Below are 22,761 nucleotides of genomic sequence, written 5' to 3' on the forward strand. Positions count from 1 at the left end.
AATAATATATATATTGGTCAATTCTTAACTAACATTTTTAAAATATATTTCAGTAAATTTTGTTTTGATATCAGCATCAAATCTAATATTTTTATCTTTATTAACCTAATTTAAATTTTAAGCAACTGAATACAAAAAAAAAAAATAAAACACTTAATTTTTCGAAAATAGTATTTTTTATTTGCTGATAATACAAATACATGTCATAATAATAAAAATATATTATTTTTATCATACCATTTATATTTAAAAATTAAAACTATTGATTGATTCTAAATTATTTAAAATATAAATGTATTTGTTAACATAGCAATGTTTATAACGAATATAAGACACTATAAGTACAAAAAGAACTAACATACATGGTTATGGAAGTAACAAAAAAACAAGAATTGAACAACAAAAAAACATTTTGAAATTTTTCCTCACCTGTATAACTAAAAATTAGATAAATATTTGTTTAACATTTTATTATTTTTTTTAATTTATATATATATACAATCTGTAAAACTTTATTTCCAATTAAAATATGAGCTATAAATAAATATGACATAAATTGCATGAAAAAAGAAGTAACCCAATGGTTACACTTTTATTTAATTTGAAAATTAAAATTAAAATTTAATAATATGCAAAAAATGCATTACATTTTTTTCAACTTCTGTTATCTCTATATTATTATACTATTTAATATTATAAAAATTTAAAAAAATATATAAATCAAAATGAAATGTTTTCATAACATACATATTATAATTAAAATGTTTAATTTTAAACAAACTATTTGAGGTAGAGATTGAAAATTTCTTTTTCAAAACAAAATTTTTCTAACAATTTCAGATGATGATATTTCATATTTTTTATACTAAAAAAACATTTTAAATTATATTCACTGTTATATTTTATAATTTATTATTGAACCTGCACTAATATGCACGCGCGCATATTCTAATTGTACCATTCGTACCTATAATATTAATATAGTACACTATTTTTTACTAAATTTTATCTTACAATTCTTACAAAAATATTACGATTAATATAACAACAATAATGTACTACTTTGAGTGTTTTGGACGTGTAACACGTACTAACCTGCACTCGTGACGTGACAAGAATGTAAGTTCCCTTTTAAGGTACCCCGTAGAGCTTTTAATTAAAGCTTACAAGAGGCCTTTATATTTATATTATAAATCAAATTAAAATCATTCTTTCAACGCGTTCAAACACAACTTTAATATAAATCACAGACTTTAAAAACCAAAAATAAGTATAAAGATATTTTAGTGAACAAATAAACATTATTAAGTTACTATGTGATATATAAGTGTAGGTAAATTTTAAAATTCTTTTATACTTTAGATTCAGTGATAAATGTATATATATTAGATTGTATAGGTAATCATGTTTTTTCTAGTATATTTCTTTGTGAACATATTTTTATTTAGTCAACTATTCAAGTCTAGTTAGACATAATTTTACCAATCTGAACAGTCATTTTTTTTTCTTATTCACTTTTTTTAGAGAAATTATGACAGAAATTAAGAAATTTTAACAAATTTGATTTTTGTCGATTTCCTATTAATAATTTTTAATTTATTACTTCAGAACGAATATAAAATATTAATATTAGACAATTAATATATTGTGTAGTATAATACAACGTAAGCCTACATATAGTTTTCAAAATTTAGCAATAGAATTTTCTACATTAAATAGGGTAAACCAGACCTTTTCCCATGTTCGTGTTTTTGTTATTGTTATAGACTATATAAAGATACACATTAACGTATAACGAAATGATTTGTTAAACAATCTCTCTTTTTAAACAATTCATTATTAATTCAACTAATTTGTTTTATTTAAGCATTGTATAAACTGTTTTTGGTCACGAAAATAAAACTGCACTTTGTTTATTTTATTTTTTTATTAAAAACTTTATACATACATGTCATATATATATATATACTTATCTTGATATTTGACAGTTTATTTTTCTATCTAGTATTAATAACTCAAGTTTTTATCTATATGCACCGCAGATTTCAACTTTTAATTAACTTTTTTCTTCTTAATACGTATTGCTTTAAACGTCTCTGTAAATGTTTTGTAATTTTAAACATTCGTGAGTTTCTATAATTTAATTGTTTAGCACCTATTTAATTTTATTGTTATGGTCATTTTTAAAAATAGAAACATCATGATATTCAAACGGAGTGGAACTTTTACAGATCTACGTACCTATGTTGACTAACAACAAATAGTTTCCTTCAAATTATTCCCATCGTAACTGACCAAGAAGATATTAAACATTCAACTGCAATATGTTCGTCACTAATTACCTATAAATATCGTACAACACATTGGTTTTAGTTCTGAACAAGGATATTAAAAATAACTCGAACTAAAATCTTTTTTATCCGGTTGAAAAATAAACATTTAAATTAAATTAAAAAATATAAATGAAACAAATGTATTTATTTAATTATTGTATGACCAACGGGAAATAACCCTTTAAAAATATATGAATATTTTAACAATTAAATGTATAAGACTAAAAAAATTAATCTAATGACAACTATACGAATACATTTTTTTTTAGAAACAATTAAGTAGGTATCAAGTTTAAAACTATTACGTGTCGAATTAAAAAAATCAAGTGAGTAGGAGATTTTATTGGCTAATCGAAAAACTCTACAAAATACTACACTATAATTTATTTTTAACAATTCAAAATTTTTTTGCAACATAATTATTTATAAACTTTTAAGTATATATATTTTATATATTTAAAATTTAATTATAATTTTGTTTTATTTCCACATGATATTTTGTATAAATTTCAACTAACTTCTTTTTATGCAACATGTAAAAAATTGTTAATGTTTACTAAATTATTATTTTTTAGTTCTGATCATCACAGCTCTCGAGTAAACAATTACCGTTACTATATATGATTTATTAAATACTAATATATCAGTCATTTAATATGATTTCAGTACAATTGCATTGGAAATAATAAATGTACTTAAACTAAAATAAAAAAATCTCCCGAGATTAGAGCCTTGATGAGAAAGTTAATACCAACAACTTGTAACCTCTACTATACTCAGATCAGCTTTTTAATAGTTGGTAATCATTGTCAATGGCGGGGTTTTTCGTGACGAATATTTCTTGTTTTGTACTAGTCAGTTTTTAAGCAATTTTTTTTTAAACTTGGTAAAAATATATTGTTCATTTTTTGCAAAAGATACTTATTTTAAATTATACTTTGGTATTTTATTAATATATTATAAATTATTTGATTATACAGAAAAAATATCACATTATATATTAAAACAGGAATGGCCAATCCGCGATTCGCTAGATTTATCATACATCACTGAATAGTGAAATAAATAAATTAAAACTATCATATATTATCTATGTTATTAAATTTTGTATTTTTTTATATTAATACTAATATAATTTTATACGTGGCCCTCTGAAATAACAACACAATTACCTAACCAATTTTAATAAAAAAATATGTGGCCCGCGGGATCGTAATGTATTTCCAAAGTGACCCGCAAGATCATTTGGGTTGGGCACCCCTGTATTAAAATCACATTTTGTTTTGAGTATGTATTAGTGTTAAGTTGTTGCATCGTTAATTCTAAATTTAAAATTTAATACAATATTTTTTCCAGTTAAATAAGATTTTTTAGTAAATAAAACATCAATGTAAAAATATATATTAGAAATCGCTGACAGGGTTAGTATTCAATCAGAAAACTAGAAAGCCGAGCATGAATATAGGATATCATTTGAGTAAAAAAAATGAAGTTTTATGTTACAAATAGACATTTATCAAGTATTCATTGTCCTTATTGACAGTTGTTTTTTTTTTACTATTATGATTTTTGCTACATCAAAATGATGAACTTTGCTTATTCATCTTCTATTATAAAACTGAATTAGTATCAGTTAAGCTGAACATGATTATTACCAGTAATAATCTTTCAAAATAAATGACTAAAGATAATATTTATTTTTTCTCCTATACTCGTAAATAATTTTTCAATAAAAAAATATTATTAATACACTATTCCCTAATAGTTAAGTTGAAACTTGAAATAAATAACACTCAATATTTAATATAATATTACAAATATTTAATGTTTTTATTTGGTGCACCAATTATGTAGCAAAAACAAAATATGAATAAGACTATATAATACTACTGGAATCTATAATTTTATCGTTCATAAATCATTCTATCGTTAGTTTTGATATTTATAAGAAGTGGTTCGAATATTATATGTATGATATTATATACGCTTTTACTCTTTAAATATATGTTCAAAAAAGTTTATCAAGATTTTTTGCTAATATAGTTAAAACCAATAAATACTTATAAAAAATAGATGAGGCGGGAGCTGATAATTATAATTAACAATTTAGTATGTGTGTTGTCTGTTTTCAGATTTGTTCGTAAAAAAATGTGATTTTGATAATGATTTAAATATTTTTATTATATTTTTTATAGTTATTAAAAACAATTTTCAATTTTTGCTGAAACTACTCTATGTTTTATTAATAGATATCTGTAAAATCTAAAGAACAATACTAGAAATTATCATTGGTACCAATGTAAAAATAACTAACAATCATATAATTATTTATACAATTGCTTTCAAATCTATAATATTAGATTGTAATCATTATGCATAAATTATAAATGTAAAATATAGAATAATATTTTGTTATTAAATTAAAAATGATATTTTTCATAATTTTTAGGTAGTTTTGTAAACTTACGTGATGTATATATGTAGATTGTAAACTCGCTATTTTTATTAGATATGAAAAGTTAAGCTTACACTTTACAAACATATTTAAGACATACAATTTTCATACAATAAAATATTGTCCTTATATTGTACTCATAACAAAGCTATTTTCTAATTTTCCCATAGTTATTTAAAATATAATGTTGTTTTAATTATTTTAAAAACTATTAGGGTAGCAAAAATAATATTTTTTATATTTTACTTTGAATTTTCAATTTATCTCTGTGATAAATGCAGTTGTATCTATAAAACTGTAATGTTAAGGGCTTTTCCTATATAAAACAGCTTAATAGTAATAGTATAATTTTTTAAAGTTGCGCACCAATTAATAAAAATACTAAAACAACTTGATACTTTATTTTTAACATTATTTTCAAGTATATTTTATGTGATAAAATTTAATTTACCTTAGAATTAATTGAAATTGCCTATTTTAAATCTCCTTAAAAAGAGGATGACGTATGATTTCCTTGTTTTATATAATTAAGTTTTCATATTAATTAGTAAGAATAAAACTGCATTTACATATTTAAATGCAATTATTGCCATCCGTGCATATATTATACATTTTAGGTTCTGAGCGGAGCGATGAATGTATTGATTTTAGAACAAAGCGTTTTTCTTTTATATGTGTGTGTGTCTGTAAACACAATAAGCAGTTACTTTAGAAATATCATAATTTATAATTCCCAGTTTTTTTTCCCAAAATAATCGAGGAAAACAGACAAAAATTAAAAGAAACGGGAATTTTAGTTTTTGACAAAATTGGTTTTTTGGTATAACTTAAAAATGTTAAACCTTAGATACTGGACATTTGTACCAAATAATAATGTTTGCATTCCCTGCATATGCAACAATTTTCAAATATTTTTACTTTTTTGAATTGTTTAATATTATAGCCATTTAAAATTCAATTTTTTTTTTCTATAAATGATGATAAAAAAAATATTTTTATGAACCAAAAGTATTGAAAATTTGATACAATATCGAATATAAGTTGTTTTTATATCTATATAAAAATACTAAAAATACATAAGCACAATTTTTTTTTAGTAGTTCAAATATTAACAAAATTCGTCAAAATCACGAAAATTCTCAATCTGTTTTGCTGTTAAAAATTAATAAAATATGTAATTTTTATAATCAAAATTTGAAAATTTAATACAAAGTTCGTTATAAGTAGTTAATATTGGAACTACAAAATCTAAAATATAAACAATGGCTCAAATTTGTTATAGATATTTGATGTTCAAACTTACACGGAGTCATATATTTTAATGATTAATAACAATATAAATTATTTTGTTATAATTCAATATTTTTACTGAACACAATAGTATTTTCAAAATATTTGGATTATTTTTGAGATATTACCTATTAATACCATAAATATAAACCAGCTACTCACACTATTCTACGGTTAAGTGGTATTAATTCAAAAGTTGATGATAATGTTAATATTTATTATGTTATTGCTATTATAATAATTATATGTTAATAACATCATAAATGCAATATTTTCAATAAAAATTAAATCAATCTACCGTAGTACTTATCATAAAATAAATTACTATTAATTGTTATATAAAAAACAAATCGTGAAATTGTGAAAGTTACTAAGTGATATAGGCTGACAGGCCACCTCTAATCAGAATTATTTTTCGTTTACAATGAATGATGATATATTATTGAATTTAAATTTAACACAATCATTACAGTAACCACTCAACACTTTATGTAAAGCAGAGTAGTTCCCATTTACATACTTTTATTCATTTTCATCTTTTAAATCAATATCGTTTAAAATCCAAAAATAAAAGTATTAATTGTAAAAGTATATATGCACTTTTTAATGTATATATAGTTTATGTAATTCTATTAATTGTTATTAAAATCATAAAAATAATATACTCGGCTTCACTAATTAATCATAATTTATTTCTATAGTTAATATCTTGTATTAATAATAAATTATAATTTAAAAGAATAATAAATGCACGCAAAAATTTAATCTAGAGGATAAGCACCAAGTATGGAATAGTGAATAGTTCCTAATATGGAATACAGCAATGAACAACACATCAATATTATTTAGCAAGCTAGCAAGGTCAATATTTTGAACAATAGTTATTTCACACCTAACGTTCTAACTCATATTAAATCTTATATACCATATACGTTTATAGTAACTAGTTATACAATTTTGAATAAAATATATTCACGTTTTCGATTTTTAGTACGTATCCAAATATAATTTTATTTGTCCTTAAAAATTATAAACAATTTTAATGTGCCCTATTAATTGATTTTTAAATTTATATAACATATTTTTAAATGATAAAGGTGCTTTTAACTTTTTATCATCTTTTAAAATAAAATACACATAGAAATTCATAATATTATATAGATATGGAATAATAAATATATTCTATTTAGATATGCAAAGATAATATATTATAGAAAAATGCATTTATAAATAAATGCAATCTCATAGATAATTACAGAAATATATATTTCTTTATGACCAAAGTGCCTAATTATTTTTTGAATTTTTCATATTCATTCATTATTAAAAATATTATAAAATATTTTAATTGAAAATTATACATCCATATAAGAAACACATAATACGTATATATTATTTTGTTTTTGGTAGTGTCAGCAGTAGAACGATTTTTATATTCGTTTGAACTGTTAAACGTATTTTTCACGGGGTAAAATCCACCGTGCAGAAAATATAAAGTTGAATAAGTAAATTATTGTTCTTAATTGCCAATTATTTTCTTTTAGAAGTTTACGATATAACCGCCAACACGTCGTTGTCTTCGTTATCGTCGTCATTGTTCCGTAAACGGCTGAATGGCCTAGTAAACTTTATAAAATACTAAAATTCATAGCAAGTTTTTTTATATACAGATACTTATTTTCATATAAAAATTAAGCTATTTATACACAAGAACATAAACCAACAAAGTATAAGGATAAAAATCACAAAATAAATCGTTTAATACTTAAAACACAACTATTTTTATTTAGAATTTTAAAAAATACGAGTAGATATAATTAAATCCATCAAATGCCCATTATTGATTCGTGCATTATGTTTCTGTGTGATTATATGTAAGCACAATCTATATGTTTTATCATTCTAAATAGGATTTAAGGACATATTATTATTTCACGTTTCATGTATTGTTGTTTTTTGATCTATCAATAATACATCTGTGCATTACATACATTATAGTTGGTTTAGTTTGCATTACATATAATATTTGTTATAAGCACATCAAAGTAACGCATATAGGTCAAGATCAATATATATATATATATATATATATATATTAGCGTTATATAGACTTTAAAATATGTATTTTATCATATTATGTATAGTATTATATTATATTTATAGTTCTCGTCCTCCAACAATAGTATTAACTTCTAACAATAATCATATTATATTCTTCAAACTGACGAAAGGAATTAATGTTTTTCAAATCTATTCAAAATTTGAAATAACAATGAATAATGATTACCCAAACATTTTTTACAGCTTACTAGTTGACATAACCCAGTCTCATGTGTCATTCGCCTCTAATTAGCAGCAGTGGGATAGCGTCATGCTATACCTATGTAACTAAAGATTTTTATTCGTCTAAATTGTTCGTCATTAATCAAACCTATATAGTAGCTTGTATGTTACTTATTTTAGATTTTTTATGTTAATTTTATTTTTAATCATCATTAATACTTTCCTGCATATAAAACAGTTCGTTTTTTGTTGTTATCTTTTTAGCTATCTTTACTGATTATACATAGACAATAGGTATGTATAAAGAAAAATACCCAAGTACTACAGCTACTACTGTTATTATTATACCGGCAAGTTACTATAAAAATTAACTTAAATTAGTTAAGTTATTTCTTACAAGTAAATTATTAGCAGAATAATATACTTAACCCTAAAAATTTAAAATTAACATCCTTGTGTACTATATGATTTAACCTCAAATTATTAATGAATTAGTTTTAATTATACTTTAAACGGTTGGTACGTGTAAATGATTTTATAATTTTAATTATTAGGTATTATTTTTTAAATTAGAAAAAGTTAAGTTGTTAAAACGTATACTTCAAATAGTTAAATTAATTAGAAAAATAATTGACTAATTAAGTTGATCACTTTAATAAAAATAAATATTTTTTTAACTGGATAATAACCATTGCCTACCTTTAATAATATTAAATATAAAATATCACTATATTATAATATTTCATGAAACGCGTCACCAGGTCGTTCTTCTATTGATATTTGTGTGAAAATATTTTTCATTCATTCATCGCTGCCTGGTGCGGCAAAGCGGGGCCGTAGGTCGTAGGCAGACCGGCAGTTAATATATAGGTAGTACCGGTGATAGGCACGTGCTGCTGCAAAGTGTAAATAATGGAAAATCGTTATCTACCTTTTTATCACAAAATAGAAATTTATAATGATCTTGTGCATTTTGCTTGAAATATGTTTACCAGAAATTAAACTTTTTCTCGAGTCCATGCTGCAACGTCCAGTGATATTTATATTTGTATTTTATTTGCATAATATAATAATAAATTATGTATATTATACCCAGTGTAATGTATAATATATTATAATGATATGTGTTTTCGACTTCAAAGAGAGTCAACGCGTCGGATCTGCGCTTCACCACCATTACTGCAGTGTGACGTGTATATTTACCTATTCACAGGGGCGGACCCAGGGGGGGTTTGGGAGGTCAGCTGACCCACCGTTTTTTTTTCTCAGTAAAATGTGGCCTCTCAAAATGACAAACTACATAAATATGTACAATACTACGATAATCAAAAATAGAAATAATATAAACTAATAATATGGTGTTATAAGTAATTTATAAAATGTACACAGACTCAAGAACATTTCTATGAAAATATAATTGTAAATGTATAAATATAAATATAATATATTATGAATATTATGATATATGATGTATAGAAATTAGAAAGATATGAAAAACCCATTCAATTTGAATTAATTAATAATATCAAAGTTTATAAGTCAGTTTTAAATTGTATTAAAAAATTAGTTATGACTTATGCTTTATCTCTTTTAGTTATAGTATTTACTATATTAATATATGTAATATAAATAAGGTAAATCGCGAGCGTAGCGAGCGATTTTGTAATGTACAGTTGATTGAACCTTCTACACAGTGGCCTCTCATAAGTGAGGCAGACCCACAGTACTAAAATCCTGGGTTCGCCACTGCCTATTCAGTCTCACTCATCGCTATTTGCAACTTGAATTATTCTTCAACAGTGCCGTATGGTATCCATACAGGTTTTCATTCATTACAGTATGTGTTAATATACATTGTATATTAGTGCACAAATGCGTTTACAGTAGATATTATACAACGTGTGTCCTGTAAAGGAAAAAGATATAGAATTTTATTATTATCACTATTTATATATATACGTGTATTATATATATAAACGCCTTATAACATTTATGCAAAATTATCTATATCAGGTTTTTTACGAGGTGAGTCAATAGAGTGTATTGAATAAACTTCACCTAGCTATATACACAGCATTTAGTGCATAATTTATACTTTTAATAAACTTATATGCATTATTACTTGTATGTATATTGTATATGATACAAATTATTGTTTATTTTTTATACAAATAGAAATTTTTTTCTATGGAATTGGATAAGAATCTATTTTTGATTAATTTATGTATTGTCAAGATTTGACTTCGCTCTAAAATGTAATGATCAAACGAAAAATCGCGTTAAACTGTTAAAGATTTGACCTTCGTCTTATATAACCAACGCGCGTTTTTGTCAGGTTTCATAATTGTATATTATAATAATATAAGTACTTATGAATCTACTTAATAATTATTTATTTTTAAGCCTATTGATTTAGAAAAAAAATTCATCTACAAATTTAAAGTCTAAAATAGACGTAACTTATAAGGTATAAGTGTATAACATATTATATGATATATTAGCATAAAAATAAAAACTAAAGTAAGCCATTACGTATTATAATTTATAGTAATTTCATATAGGTTAACTACAAACTATATTTATGAGCAAGTAATATGTATATAGGTTATAATATTTATTACTTATAAGTTATATTTTAGCCGTGAAATAAATTTTAAAAACCAATTTGCCTTTATTTATTAGTTTTAATTTTTAGTGTTAAATAGATACCGTAAACTATACTATAGCATTGAAATTTGCTCACATTCATGGATCATATTATATTCAAAAACCTAAAACGTGATAAATACAGATATCCCAAATTTTGAATTGAAAACTTCAATGAAAATTGTATTACTATTAATAATCAATTGTAATTTATTAGTATAGAAAGAAAACAATAATATTAATTTCCTTTGATTCCTATTATATTAATATACTATCACTTCTGGCTGTATTTAAATTTAATATCTAGATTATTTATTCAATGTTATGTTTACAGACTTATAATAAAGGCATTAAACATGTGTTCAAGTTTTTTTGTGTAGGTATCTATTACAATATCCTTTACTACATAAAAAAATGAAAATAATTTTTTTTTTTTTATTAGGTAAACGAAATACAGTGGATTCCGCTTAATGTGGCCACCGGTTAATATGGGCATCCGCTTATTGTGGGCAAACATGTCTGGTCCCAATACAAATGTATATTAACAATGTCAAATAAAACCGCGTAATATGGACACTCGATTCGGTTTATGTGGGCAATTTTTTTTATCATAGCGTTAGAATATACACATACGTATTTAAAAACGATTAATGTAATCGGGTTTCGTCGTATCTATGAGATTGTGTTTATCGAAAGTAATAAAAATCATTACCATTCAAATAAACAAATTTCGCCAAAGAGAGGCGAAAAAGTGCATTGATTTCTTGCAGAAGTTCTTCATGCAAGAGGGAAACGAAAATAGTCCGTCTGATAAACTTGAAGCGTGTGCCTATTTTGTCAACCAGATCCATACTAAACAGCTTAGATAACGAAAAATTACAACGTTTTGTATACCTTCTACATCCAAAGATTAATTTTATTTAATATATTATATGTATTTAGTTTTATTTATATATCTAATAATTATTTAAAAATTTTTTCAATTATATGATAATACAAATATATTTTTTTATTATAATTTTTTTTTTTTTACTAATTTCGGTTTTTATGGGCAACCGCTTAATGTGGGCAAACAGGGCTGGTCCCAACGTGCCCACATTAAGCGGAATTCACTGTATACAACTATACAAAATTTTGCACAACTAGTATTAATGATGTAGGTGTTTTACATATCATGAAATAAGTGCGATCATTATAAATGTATAGTGTCACTTTTAAATTTACATACGGTATGTATTATATTTACGCCATAGTCTGCAATCATCCGTTCAATTAGAAATTTGGGACATTTTAATAACAGATAAATATAGTTATTATGTATCTATAAAATGTGTTTTTACTTTTGAGTGATATTTAGTTATTTAAAATGAAAATTTTTTGAATACTCATGTTATTTGTCTCTTATCATATATACTTTTTATATCATCCTATAGGTATATATTATATATTTTGACTAAAAATAAAAATGAATAATATACTTTCTGCAATCTTGTTATAGCTACATGTATAGTAAGTACTATTTTAACACAGATCGCTCATTTTTAAATACATGTCTCATTCTCAAGTTTTAAGGATATGTTTTGAGAGGGGTGTAACTGGGGTAAGATATAATATACAATATTTTCTATAATTATAAATTACTTATACATTATAATACAATTTAAAATACTATAGGTATTGCGCTTAATGTGTTAAAGTCATAAGCATATTACGTTTTAATGTTGTGTAACAAAAATATTTAGTTAAATTAGAAATTGAAATGAATTTTGGATAGAAAAACTGCTCTCAGGTCTGTTTATATTAATAAATTCCCTCTCTCATTCCCAGAAATATAACTCCAATGTAAGATCATTGCGATTTTTATAGACTCAAGTAGCAGTTTTGACAAATTTTTAAGGGAAGGCCTTTTCGCAATGATCAGGCTACATTTTTCATCAAAATCACCACTGGATAACACTTTATTAAAATATAAATATTCAAGGTTAATTATACATAGTTTTAATTTTAACATCAAATGCTTACCTACATTTTATTTAGCTGATTTTAATTAATAAAATAAAATAAATTCATCATTTCATAAAATAGGTTATAGTTTGAAAAGGGAATAAATGAGGAGTAAGCATAATGTATATTATGAAATTAATTTGCACTCGGTAGAATAATATATTGTTGAAGTGTTCATTTATTTGTTAGAATATCAATATGTGTATGTTTTTTATGCTATTAATACCTAATAAATATGATTTTAAATTTGAAAAACAACTTCACGATAGCCTACGCTAGCTCCAATTCTTACCTAAACGGCACACTCGAGTATTATATAAATCCACGACTGGGAGCATAAACATGTACCTATTGATGTTTATGTTTAGTCATGTCGACATTGGCATTCGTAAATTATTATACATTTAAACGAGCGTAAATATTGATATAATGTATTATATATATATAAATATATTATAATGACGCGTTTATAGTTTCAAAGTCGACCTTGTTCCGACATCGGCAAACACGCGCGTTGATGCGATATATGTGTGTATAAAATTAAAATATAATGTAAATTATATTATACACAGTACGTGTGCACGAGTGTGTATAACAACCGACTGCCGATGCGATCGAGAGAGGTATACGAGCACCTCAACAGACCAACCTACCTAACCGTCCTAACCTTTACTAACGAGAACACGTGAAAGCCAATTAAATACGGTATTTAGACGGTAAACCCGACGTTGAATAATAACTAAATACCTATGTTATCCACGAGCGAACTAATTAAGTGAGTATACGTATGTAATATCACGTAGAAAAAGTAAATTTTGTGTCTTATAAAAATAATAATACCCATCACAGCTGATGCGTGCAATAGGATCGGTGCAGTAGGCTACAGGCGCTTGTATATAGTTTCCAAGCGAGAATTTTCTATGCTCGAAACGAGATTGCAGTATTGCACATTTGCACAATATTCGCATACTTGCGCACACGCCACACGGCACGCATTTGTCAAAGTTGGCAGTATAATCTACATTATATTACTAGTATACTTATATATTATATACGTGTATACATTACTTATACAAACTGTTTAACAGGCGATCAATATTGGGACATGCTACTCTATTTTTATGGTCATTTTTTGTGATTTTATAAAAAAAAAAATGATTCTGCATAGTTCTAAACCATGAGCAAAATGCATGTACCAAAATTAGCCCAATTAGATATATTTTAATTTTATTTCATTGACTTTCCGCGTTTTTTAATGACAGCCTAAGAATATTTTATATGCCTTATCGGTTTAAAAAAAAAAAAAAAAAAACATTAGTTCAATACTCGTTATATTTTAAATTAATATTGAAAATATTAATAGTACATTAACGCTTTTTGAAATGTTCTTAGTTTTCCGTTTTCTAAAACCAAAAAATCACCACATTTGTGATATACATAATTGAACAGTGAAAAAACTGAATTTTTTCTTTGTAAAAATATTACTGACTTAACACGTGTGACTAATACAATAATAACTGTCAAAATCGCATTGTACGAAAATATCGTCCAATAAATCTTTATAGTGCGATATGAAATGTAAGGACTGTAATGCACAACCGCACAACTGGTCATTTAATGGATTACCATGTACAATAATTATACCTTTAATCATAAACGTTGATTGAGGAATGCTTGGGGACTTAACTCCCCAAAAAAAATTGAAAACCTCTCCTAAATTATTGAACATTTTTCAAAATATTTAATTGATACCTATTTTGCAACAATGCAAAAAAAGATTTAATCCCCCCCCCCCCCCTAAAATTCAATCAAATATCTGCCTATGCCTATAATAGGCTAAAGCGCGTAGATTTAAATTTTTATAAATCCGCGATCAATGTTATCACAATAATAATCAATTAATATTATAAATTTCCTCTGACGCTGAACGTAATAACTAATAATAGATGATTATTAATATTATTATCAATATTATTGATTTTAGATTTTAACAACAACAATACTTTCATTCAATATCATCATGTACATTGTACTTGTTTATAGCAAAAATGCAATTCGCGCTGAGACGTGCGCCGTCGTGCGATAACTGATAACAGCGGTTGGCGCCACGGTGGGGGTGACGGGACGGCCGTGACGTCATCGCGCGGTCGCGGATATCACTATACTACGCGAGACCGTTTCCCCCCGTCCCACCGTGCCCGGCCGTATCATGTGCCCGTGCTGGTCGTAGTGCCGTGTATTTGTATTATAATCACCGCCGCCGTCGTTACTCGTCATGTTGTCGACCGTTCGTCAGCTTTGCCGCCTCCGTAGCAGCGGCAGCCTCAGCCGCCTGTGAACAGTGACCTAACTCGCGCGCGCACCCACTCATCTACCCGAGTACTCGACCACACACGCACGCCCGCATGTCAGACATGACTTAGGCGGTCACCGGTGTGTACGCTCGTGCCCGACAAGTGACCGGTCAGAGCCAGGTCGGGTGGTATATCGTTGTGGAGTGACCGACCAGCCGGTGGCATCGAGTCCCAGCCTCAGGACACCCGCCGCCATGGCCGTCGAGATTTCGGTTACCCTGTCCCGACCGGAAATGCCCTCGGGCCTGGGATTTTCCTTACTCGGTATCGCCGACTGCCCGCCAGTCATCTACGACATCATTGAGAACACGCCAGCTGCCGAATGCGCTCAGGTATTGCAGTGCTCAATCTCACAGTCGATACCTATCCGACTCGTCCGTGAAGCCATTCCCGTTTATCGACGTTTGTTTGTCTAGCAGCTCAATGGCTGCTGGCCATAGGTACTCGTTTACCATGCAGTGCACACGATTATGGCCATTTCGTTTTTAATTCTTTAATTTCTCTGGCCACTGTTGTGTGTTTGGAATCTGCTCTGTACGTTTCAATTCCAATTATTCACTTTAATATTATGATGCGTCTACCTATAGAGGTTCAATTAATTACATATTGGTCACTGTCTTACCAGTGGCATTACACATAACCCATTTAGAGAAAACGCGCATAATTATATTCTTTGTAGAATTTGTGCCTACCTACACGTATTTCTAAATCAGGAAAGTGATATGGCCCTGAATTGTTATTGATTATTAAGTGAAATATCCTACATTCATGTTGATTTTATGCTCTTTAAAACATTATCAATTATAGTTTAATTTGATTCAATGTTTAACATTTTTTTAATAATACCCTTGTTATTAAAATAATTGATGGATTGAAATGACAAAAGCTAAATAACATGAAAACAGTACATTATTTTACACATAAACTTGTGTTCAAAAAATATATTCGTATAAGGTAATTATTTAATAACATACTTTTCTATTTCCAATGCCTTTCAAAATTTTATATTTTACAATCTATTTATCTGTTAAGAACTAAATGCGAAACGTTAATTTCTGTAAGATTTAAATAGCAGATAAACAGGTAAATCATGTACCTATATTTTTAAATTATTTATAAAGATTTTTAAAAAAGAAAATGCAATGTAAAATAGTTTTGTACCAACTCTTATCAAAACCTAAGTCCAATGCGTATTAATACACTTAAATTTCTTAGAAAAATCTCAATTCCTTTCACATATAAATTTTATATTAAAGTTTAGTATCCATTAATATTTTTCTAGATTGAAGTTGGCGATGTTATCATAAAGATAAATAATGAAGATGTGCAAACATGTACAATAAAAGAAGGTAACACTACTTGAAAATTAGAACATTTAATATTTATCATGTGTTTGATCCTATTATTAAACCATTAAATGTGAAAACAACCTAAGTTGAATATCTATAAAGCAAATACTTAATCTTAAATTAATTTTTCCTTCAAAAGTTACAATTATCTATTTTATTTTTTTCAATTGTGATATTTTTACATTAATAAATACTTTTTTTGTTTTAGTATTAAAATGTTTGAGATTAGCACAAAACCCCATTATTTTGAAACTAGTCAGAGGTTAGTATATATTTATACTATTTAAGTGATTAATTGTTAATTTGATGATTTGATGAGTTTTAGATCCTGCTATTAAAAATAAAGTGCATGATAAACTGGCTGAAGATGGAAACTCCCCTCAATTACTGCTTCGTGATATAGATTCCCCACCACCTCCACCACAACATCATCCTCCACCATTAGAAATGGTTACTAGAACAAATACAAATAAAGCTGAAGCTCCTAAATATGAAGCATTTATGATGACTGGTGAGAGAGTTATCAAAATGTCTAAAAATAGTCAGGTAAGATATTTTTTGTTTTTAATTTTTTTCCACTTTCATTTATTATATACCATCTCATATATTGTTATTATTTTTAGGTATCTTTATTACCAAAGAGGGATCGAAAAGTTGATTGTTTGGTAAAAAATGGTGGCCCAAAAAAATTCCAAAAAGTAAATTCTAATTCTGTTCCTAGTAGTCCTGTTGAAAATGACCGACCAAACATTGCAAAACCTAATTCTGGAAATACATCGCCAGTTTCTCCTCCTCCTACAAATATGTCCAACTATAAACGTGGCTCTCGTTCAGAAGATCCTTTACGTTCAAATTCTGAGTATCCAATGTCTTCTACTACCAGTATTGATACTGAAGACGAAGATATTACATCTTCTTGTAATACTTTATTAAATACTAATTTAAAACCACTTGAAATGGAAGACAAGAGAGTGTTATGGACATATAATGCTGGTCATGTTCCTGATGAAACATCAGCTTCTTGCAATTCCCTCCAAAAAGTTTTATCACCTACATCACCGACATCCATATCCTCATCAATAATGTCATCACCATCTGACCGACGACGACCTGTCAAAGGATCTTTCCGTGGCAACAGTCATCCAACTAGCAGTCATTCAAATATATCAAGTCCGGACTTCCAAGATACTGCAGATTCAGATTTCTTAATTAACTCACGTGAATTAGAAGTGACAGATCCAAGTGACAGCGATTCAACTATTGTAGCGAGTGAACCAAAGATTAGAAAGCGATCTACAGAAGGACAGTATACATATTATGATAATCACACAGACCATCGAATTGTCATACAGGTAAAAGGTCCAGAAAAAACAAATTTGGTTAAAGACAGTGAAAATAACAATAGATATTACAATGACAAGGAAAACATGAGTGATAATAAAGATCAAGATTTTAAAGTATGTAGAATTTTATATTTACAATTACCTACTATTTTTAAAAATTCATATTTTAATTTAGGATGAAGAAGAAGTTCAACATTTATTAGCTTTAATGGAAGGTGCAGCTCAGTTGGCTAATTCTGTTACCAATAATGATGAGCACTGGACACAAAATGAAGATTTTGATTCTGATAGTTTACATAGTTTTCATTATTCGCCTAAAGCTGTGGATATGCCCTCGGCAGTAAGACTAGCAAAACGTTTATTTTATTTAGAAGGATTCAAAAAAAGTGATGTATCTCGACATCTAAGTAAAAAGTATTAAAATAAAAATATAATTATTTAAAAAAAGACTAAATAATAGTAAAAAACAAATGATTTCAGTAATGAGTTCAGTAGAGCAGTTGCCGAAGAATATTTAAAATATTTTGATTTTAAAGGAAATTCATTAGATTTGGCATTAAGGCATTTTTTGAAACAATTTAGTTTGACTGGAGAAACTCAAGAAAGAGAAAGGGTATTAGTTCATTTTTCAAAACGATTCTTGGACTGCAATCCTCAATGTTTCAACTCTCAAGGTAATATTAAAATTTTAATGCTTATTAAAAATATAGTTTTCATTTTTTAAGTAAAATACATTTTTTTTTATTGTAGTAACTATTTATATTTTCAATTAATTTTTCTTACATATACTTTTATTTTAATTATAATTTTTACATTTGCTCTCTAATCCTTAATTAAAATAAAATTAATAGTTAGGTACATGTATGAATATGTATAGATAGATTTAGATAACCCTTTGAATATCATGTAATATAAACAATCTTGTTTTTTTTTATTATTATTATTATGTAGGCATGTCAACAATTCCTTTTATTCGATTGTAACCTTGATACCTTATGGAAAATTGTTTTAAAAGTTTCTAGTTTTTTTTTTTTTAATATAAATTATTTTATTAATAATATTTTTAATTGTGTAAAATATTAATTAATATTATTTTATTTTAGATGCTGTTCATACATTAACTTGTGCCATTATGCTATTAAATACTGATTTACATGGTCAAATGATTGGACGTAAAATGACATGTAATGAATTTATTGAAAACCTGGCTGGTTTAAATGATAATGAACATTTTCCACGTGACGTACTTAAATCATTGTATATGGCTATCAAGTCTAATCCTCTTGAATGGGCCAGGTAAAATATAATTTTAAGTATAGAAAATTCAAATTTAGAAGTTATTAATTTATGACATGTTTTAGTGATGATGATTTGGATGAAAATCAACTAAAAAATGCAATTGCTAGTCAACCAATTGATGGTCTTGGAAATAAAATTTCTGGCCAAATAGGCAAAAGTGGAGGAAGTTATGATGAAAATGTCATGACTCAAGCTTTAGAGTATAAAAAAGGATATGTAATGAGAAAATGTTGCATGGAAGCCAATGGAAAAAAAAGTAAAACATATTAGTTTTATTTTTTATTAATAATAATATTGTGTCTTAACGATTTTATAGCTGCAAGAGGAAAACGTAGTTGGAAAATGTACTATTGCACATTACGTGATCTAATTCTTTATTTACATAAAGATGATTCTGGATTTAGAAAATCTCAAATTAGTGATAGTATTCATAATGCAATACATATACATCACGGCTTAGCTACTAAAGCTACAGACTACACAAAAAAACAACATGTGTTTAGACTAGTTACTGCAGATCAAGCAGAATATTTGTTTCAAACCAGGTAATCATTTTTATAAACTTCCACTTACAGTTTTTCATTTCTATTTATTTACTATTGTTTATTTTATTATTAGTGATTCTAAAGAATTGGATTCATGGATAAATACAATTAATTTTGTATGTGCTAGTTTTTCTGCCCCACGATTGCCAAGTGCTGTTGGAAATCAGAAAAAATTCCAAAGGCCATTATTACCATCAGCTCCAACAAAATTAAATTTGGTTTGATTATTTAAAATATTTTATTTTTATAATTATAAAATGTTTCATTTATTTTTTAAAGCGAGAACAACTTCGTGAGCATGAAGATACTTTGCGACAACTAGAATTAGAGCTTGATGCCCATAAAAAGAAACCCCCAGAACGTGGAACTAAAAATATTACATTACAATTTTATAAAGAAAAAGAATCACATTTATTAGAAGAAGTAAATTTTATTAATTAATATCTGATATATATTAATCTATATATTAAGTGAAGAGTGTACAAAACAAAAATATCTGACTAAGAAAATTGAAACTATTAGCCTTCTCTTTCTACAAAAATTATTTTTACTATTTTTTTAATAATTAACTTAAGTTAGTTATACATTTAAAAAAAATATATAGGTATTGCCATTAAAAATATACATATTTGACAATTATGTTTCATTGTTATCATTAAATACTCAAACCAGTATATCAGTGCTTTAAAAAAAAATTTTGAAATAAAAATGTAGAGTTAAAACGCTAATTTATTATATTCAATGTATACGAGTTATTCATAATTGTTAGTACTTATTATGGGTGGCCACTGAATATTTTATAATAAACTTTAACTTAAATAATAAAATGTATAAGAAGTAAGATTAGAAACAAAATATTTTTGTATTAGCAAAAACATACTGAATGTCTTTCATACCAATACTGGCAAATGTAAATAACTATTAACTTTTTGAAAAATAGCTGAAAACATTATAATTTAATTTAATCATAAAAATTAATATCAAAGTAAAAAAATAAATAAATTGTATTCTTCACATGCTTTGCATCTAATTTATCATAAAAATAAGTTTTTTCTTTTATATCCAGGAAATGATACCACATGTTGAAACTATCTCATATCTTTATCTTAAATGTACATATTGTGCTTTTATTAACTAATTTTTTATTTATTTTTTTAGTTAAAGCGTTATAAAACATATGTCTACTTGTTAAGATCTAAAATGATTCAACACTCAGAGTATGACTCAAGTACTGCGTTAATGGAGACTGATGATGAAACAGAAGTGGTATCTGTTAATGAACAAAACAGTTCATTACCTTCTTCAAACAGGTACAGTTACAATGCAGCTATTTATTCTACAATGGCAACACATTATTAATGTATACAATCTTAAAAATATCATTAATATTCTCAATTCTGTGACTATTTATTTGAATAACTTTTGGTTTTGGATAGAAATGCCAGGTGCAGGGATACAATATTTTATTTTAGAAAATTGCAGGGATCAATTTACATTAGGCTCTGTATATGCAAGTTTGGTACATCATTTCTGATATTGCATAACACTTATATATTAACTAATATGACCTTTGCAATGATTGAAATAATGTTGAGTTCAAACTAATTAGCTTTTGCTTTATTTATTTTCTAATTAAATGCTTCAGTTTTTCAATTTTAGAAACACAGTGGCATAGCAAAAAAAAAAGTTAATTTTAAATATCTGGAACAGAAATAAATTATTAATATATTTTAATTGGTGAATTAACAAATAAATATTATTTGCGCTATATTAAACTTTATAAAAAACAAATATTATCTGATTTTATATAGTATTAAACCAGTTTTTTCATCTTTAAAAAAAATATTTTAAATAATTTAAAACAATGCTCAGTTTATTTTATTCTCTACTATTAATTAAAATCAATGAATATTAAATAGATTTATTGTGCTATTAAAGAATTTATCTTTGTTAAGTATTTATTATAATTTGTTTATAAATACCTGTTAAAGATATATAAAAGCACTAAATAAATATTTCCAATTAATTTTAGAATTTTATCATAAAATAAGCTAAATCTATTTAAATATTTTTGTTCCAATTATTAACTCTTTTAAATTAAATTAAATTGTTAAATTTTAAATATTTTCAGGAATATTAATTAACGCTTTTTTAAAACCTTGTATACTTAAAAATAGTAATAACTTATAATTACTAACAAATTCTCAAGAAAAAATTATTTATGATTTTTTCAGAAATGACAGACAATTTATCAAATACTTTCAATTTTATTTAAAGAAAAATGTCATGATATGAATTTATAGCATGTGTCATTTATTATTTGTTTGCAATTTTGCTAATAAACTTAATACATTTTTAAACATTGTAGGTATTTGTGATTAACAATTCTTAGATTATTTTTTGTAAAATGTTATCACAAACAAATAAAACTTATAGATAAATGCTTTGATTGATATAAAAATTAACACTTTATTACACTATACCACATTACACTGTATTGATTGATAATCACAAGAAATTTGCACACAAATTTCTGTTTTGACTCATGCAACACGTTAACATTTTGCGCGAGAATTATATTATTATAACTATTATTATTTCTATTTCATAATGAGAATGTTTTGTGTTTATGCATGGTAAAGGAGTATCGATGCTTGAAGCTGCAAAATATGCCACTGGACTTCCAAGACATTGTCACCTGGCTGTGTAGTTAATATTTTTTGTTTTTTTTTTATTATTATTTTTCTTAACACTGGATATTACTGATCCCTAATCAAAAGTATGCAAATGAATTCCGAACAATATATATATTTAGCTCTAAACATTATTTAAATTTATTTTATTTGACACCTCTATTTTA

The 22,761-nt window shown here is 26.0% G+C and overlaps 1 protein-coding gene across 1 annotated transcript; it reads left to right on the top strand.

Moving 5' to 3' along the window:
* The first annotated feature begins 15,211 nt into the window (after positions 1-15,211).
* LOC112598989 (PH and SEC7 domain-containing protein 2) lies at positions 15,212-22,761 on the top strand. Its single transcript, XM_025345677.1, has 14 exons — positions 15,212-15,697; positions 16,648-16,714; positions 16,923-16,976; positions 17,040-17,260; positions 17,338-18,171; positions 18,233-18,471; positions 18,538-18,731; positions 19,161-19,353; positions 19,419-19,612; positions 19,673-19,901; positions 19,975-20,119; positions 20,181-20,324; positions 21,060-21,211; positions 22,544-22,761. The coding sequence occupies exons 1-14, from the start codon at positions 15,560-15,562 to the stop codon at positions 22,557-22,559; spliced, it is 2,820 nt and encodes a 939-aa protein (XP_025201462.1). The 5' UTR covers positions 15,212-15,559; the 3' UTR covers positions 22,560-22,761.

Source organism: Melanaphis sacchari, unplaced genomic scaffold, assembly GCF_002803265.2.
Source record: "Melanaphis sacchari strain LSU unplaced genomic scaffold, SCAv2.0 Contig4_pilon_pilon, whole genome shotgun sequence".
NCBI classification, from domain to species: Eukaryota; Metazoa; Arthropoda; class Insecta; order Hemiptera; family Aphididae; genus Melanaphis; species Melanaphis sacchari.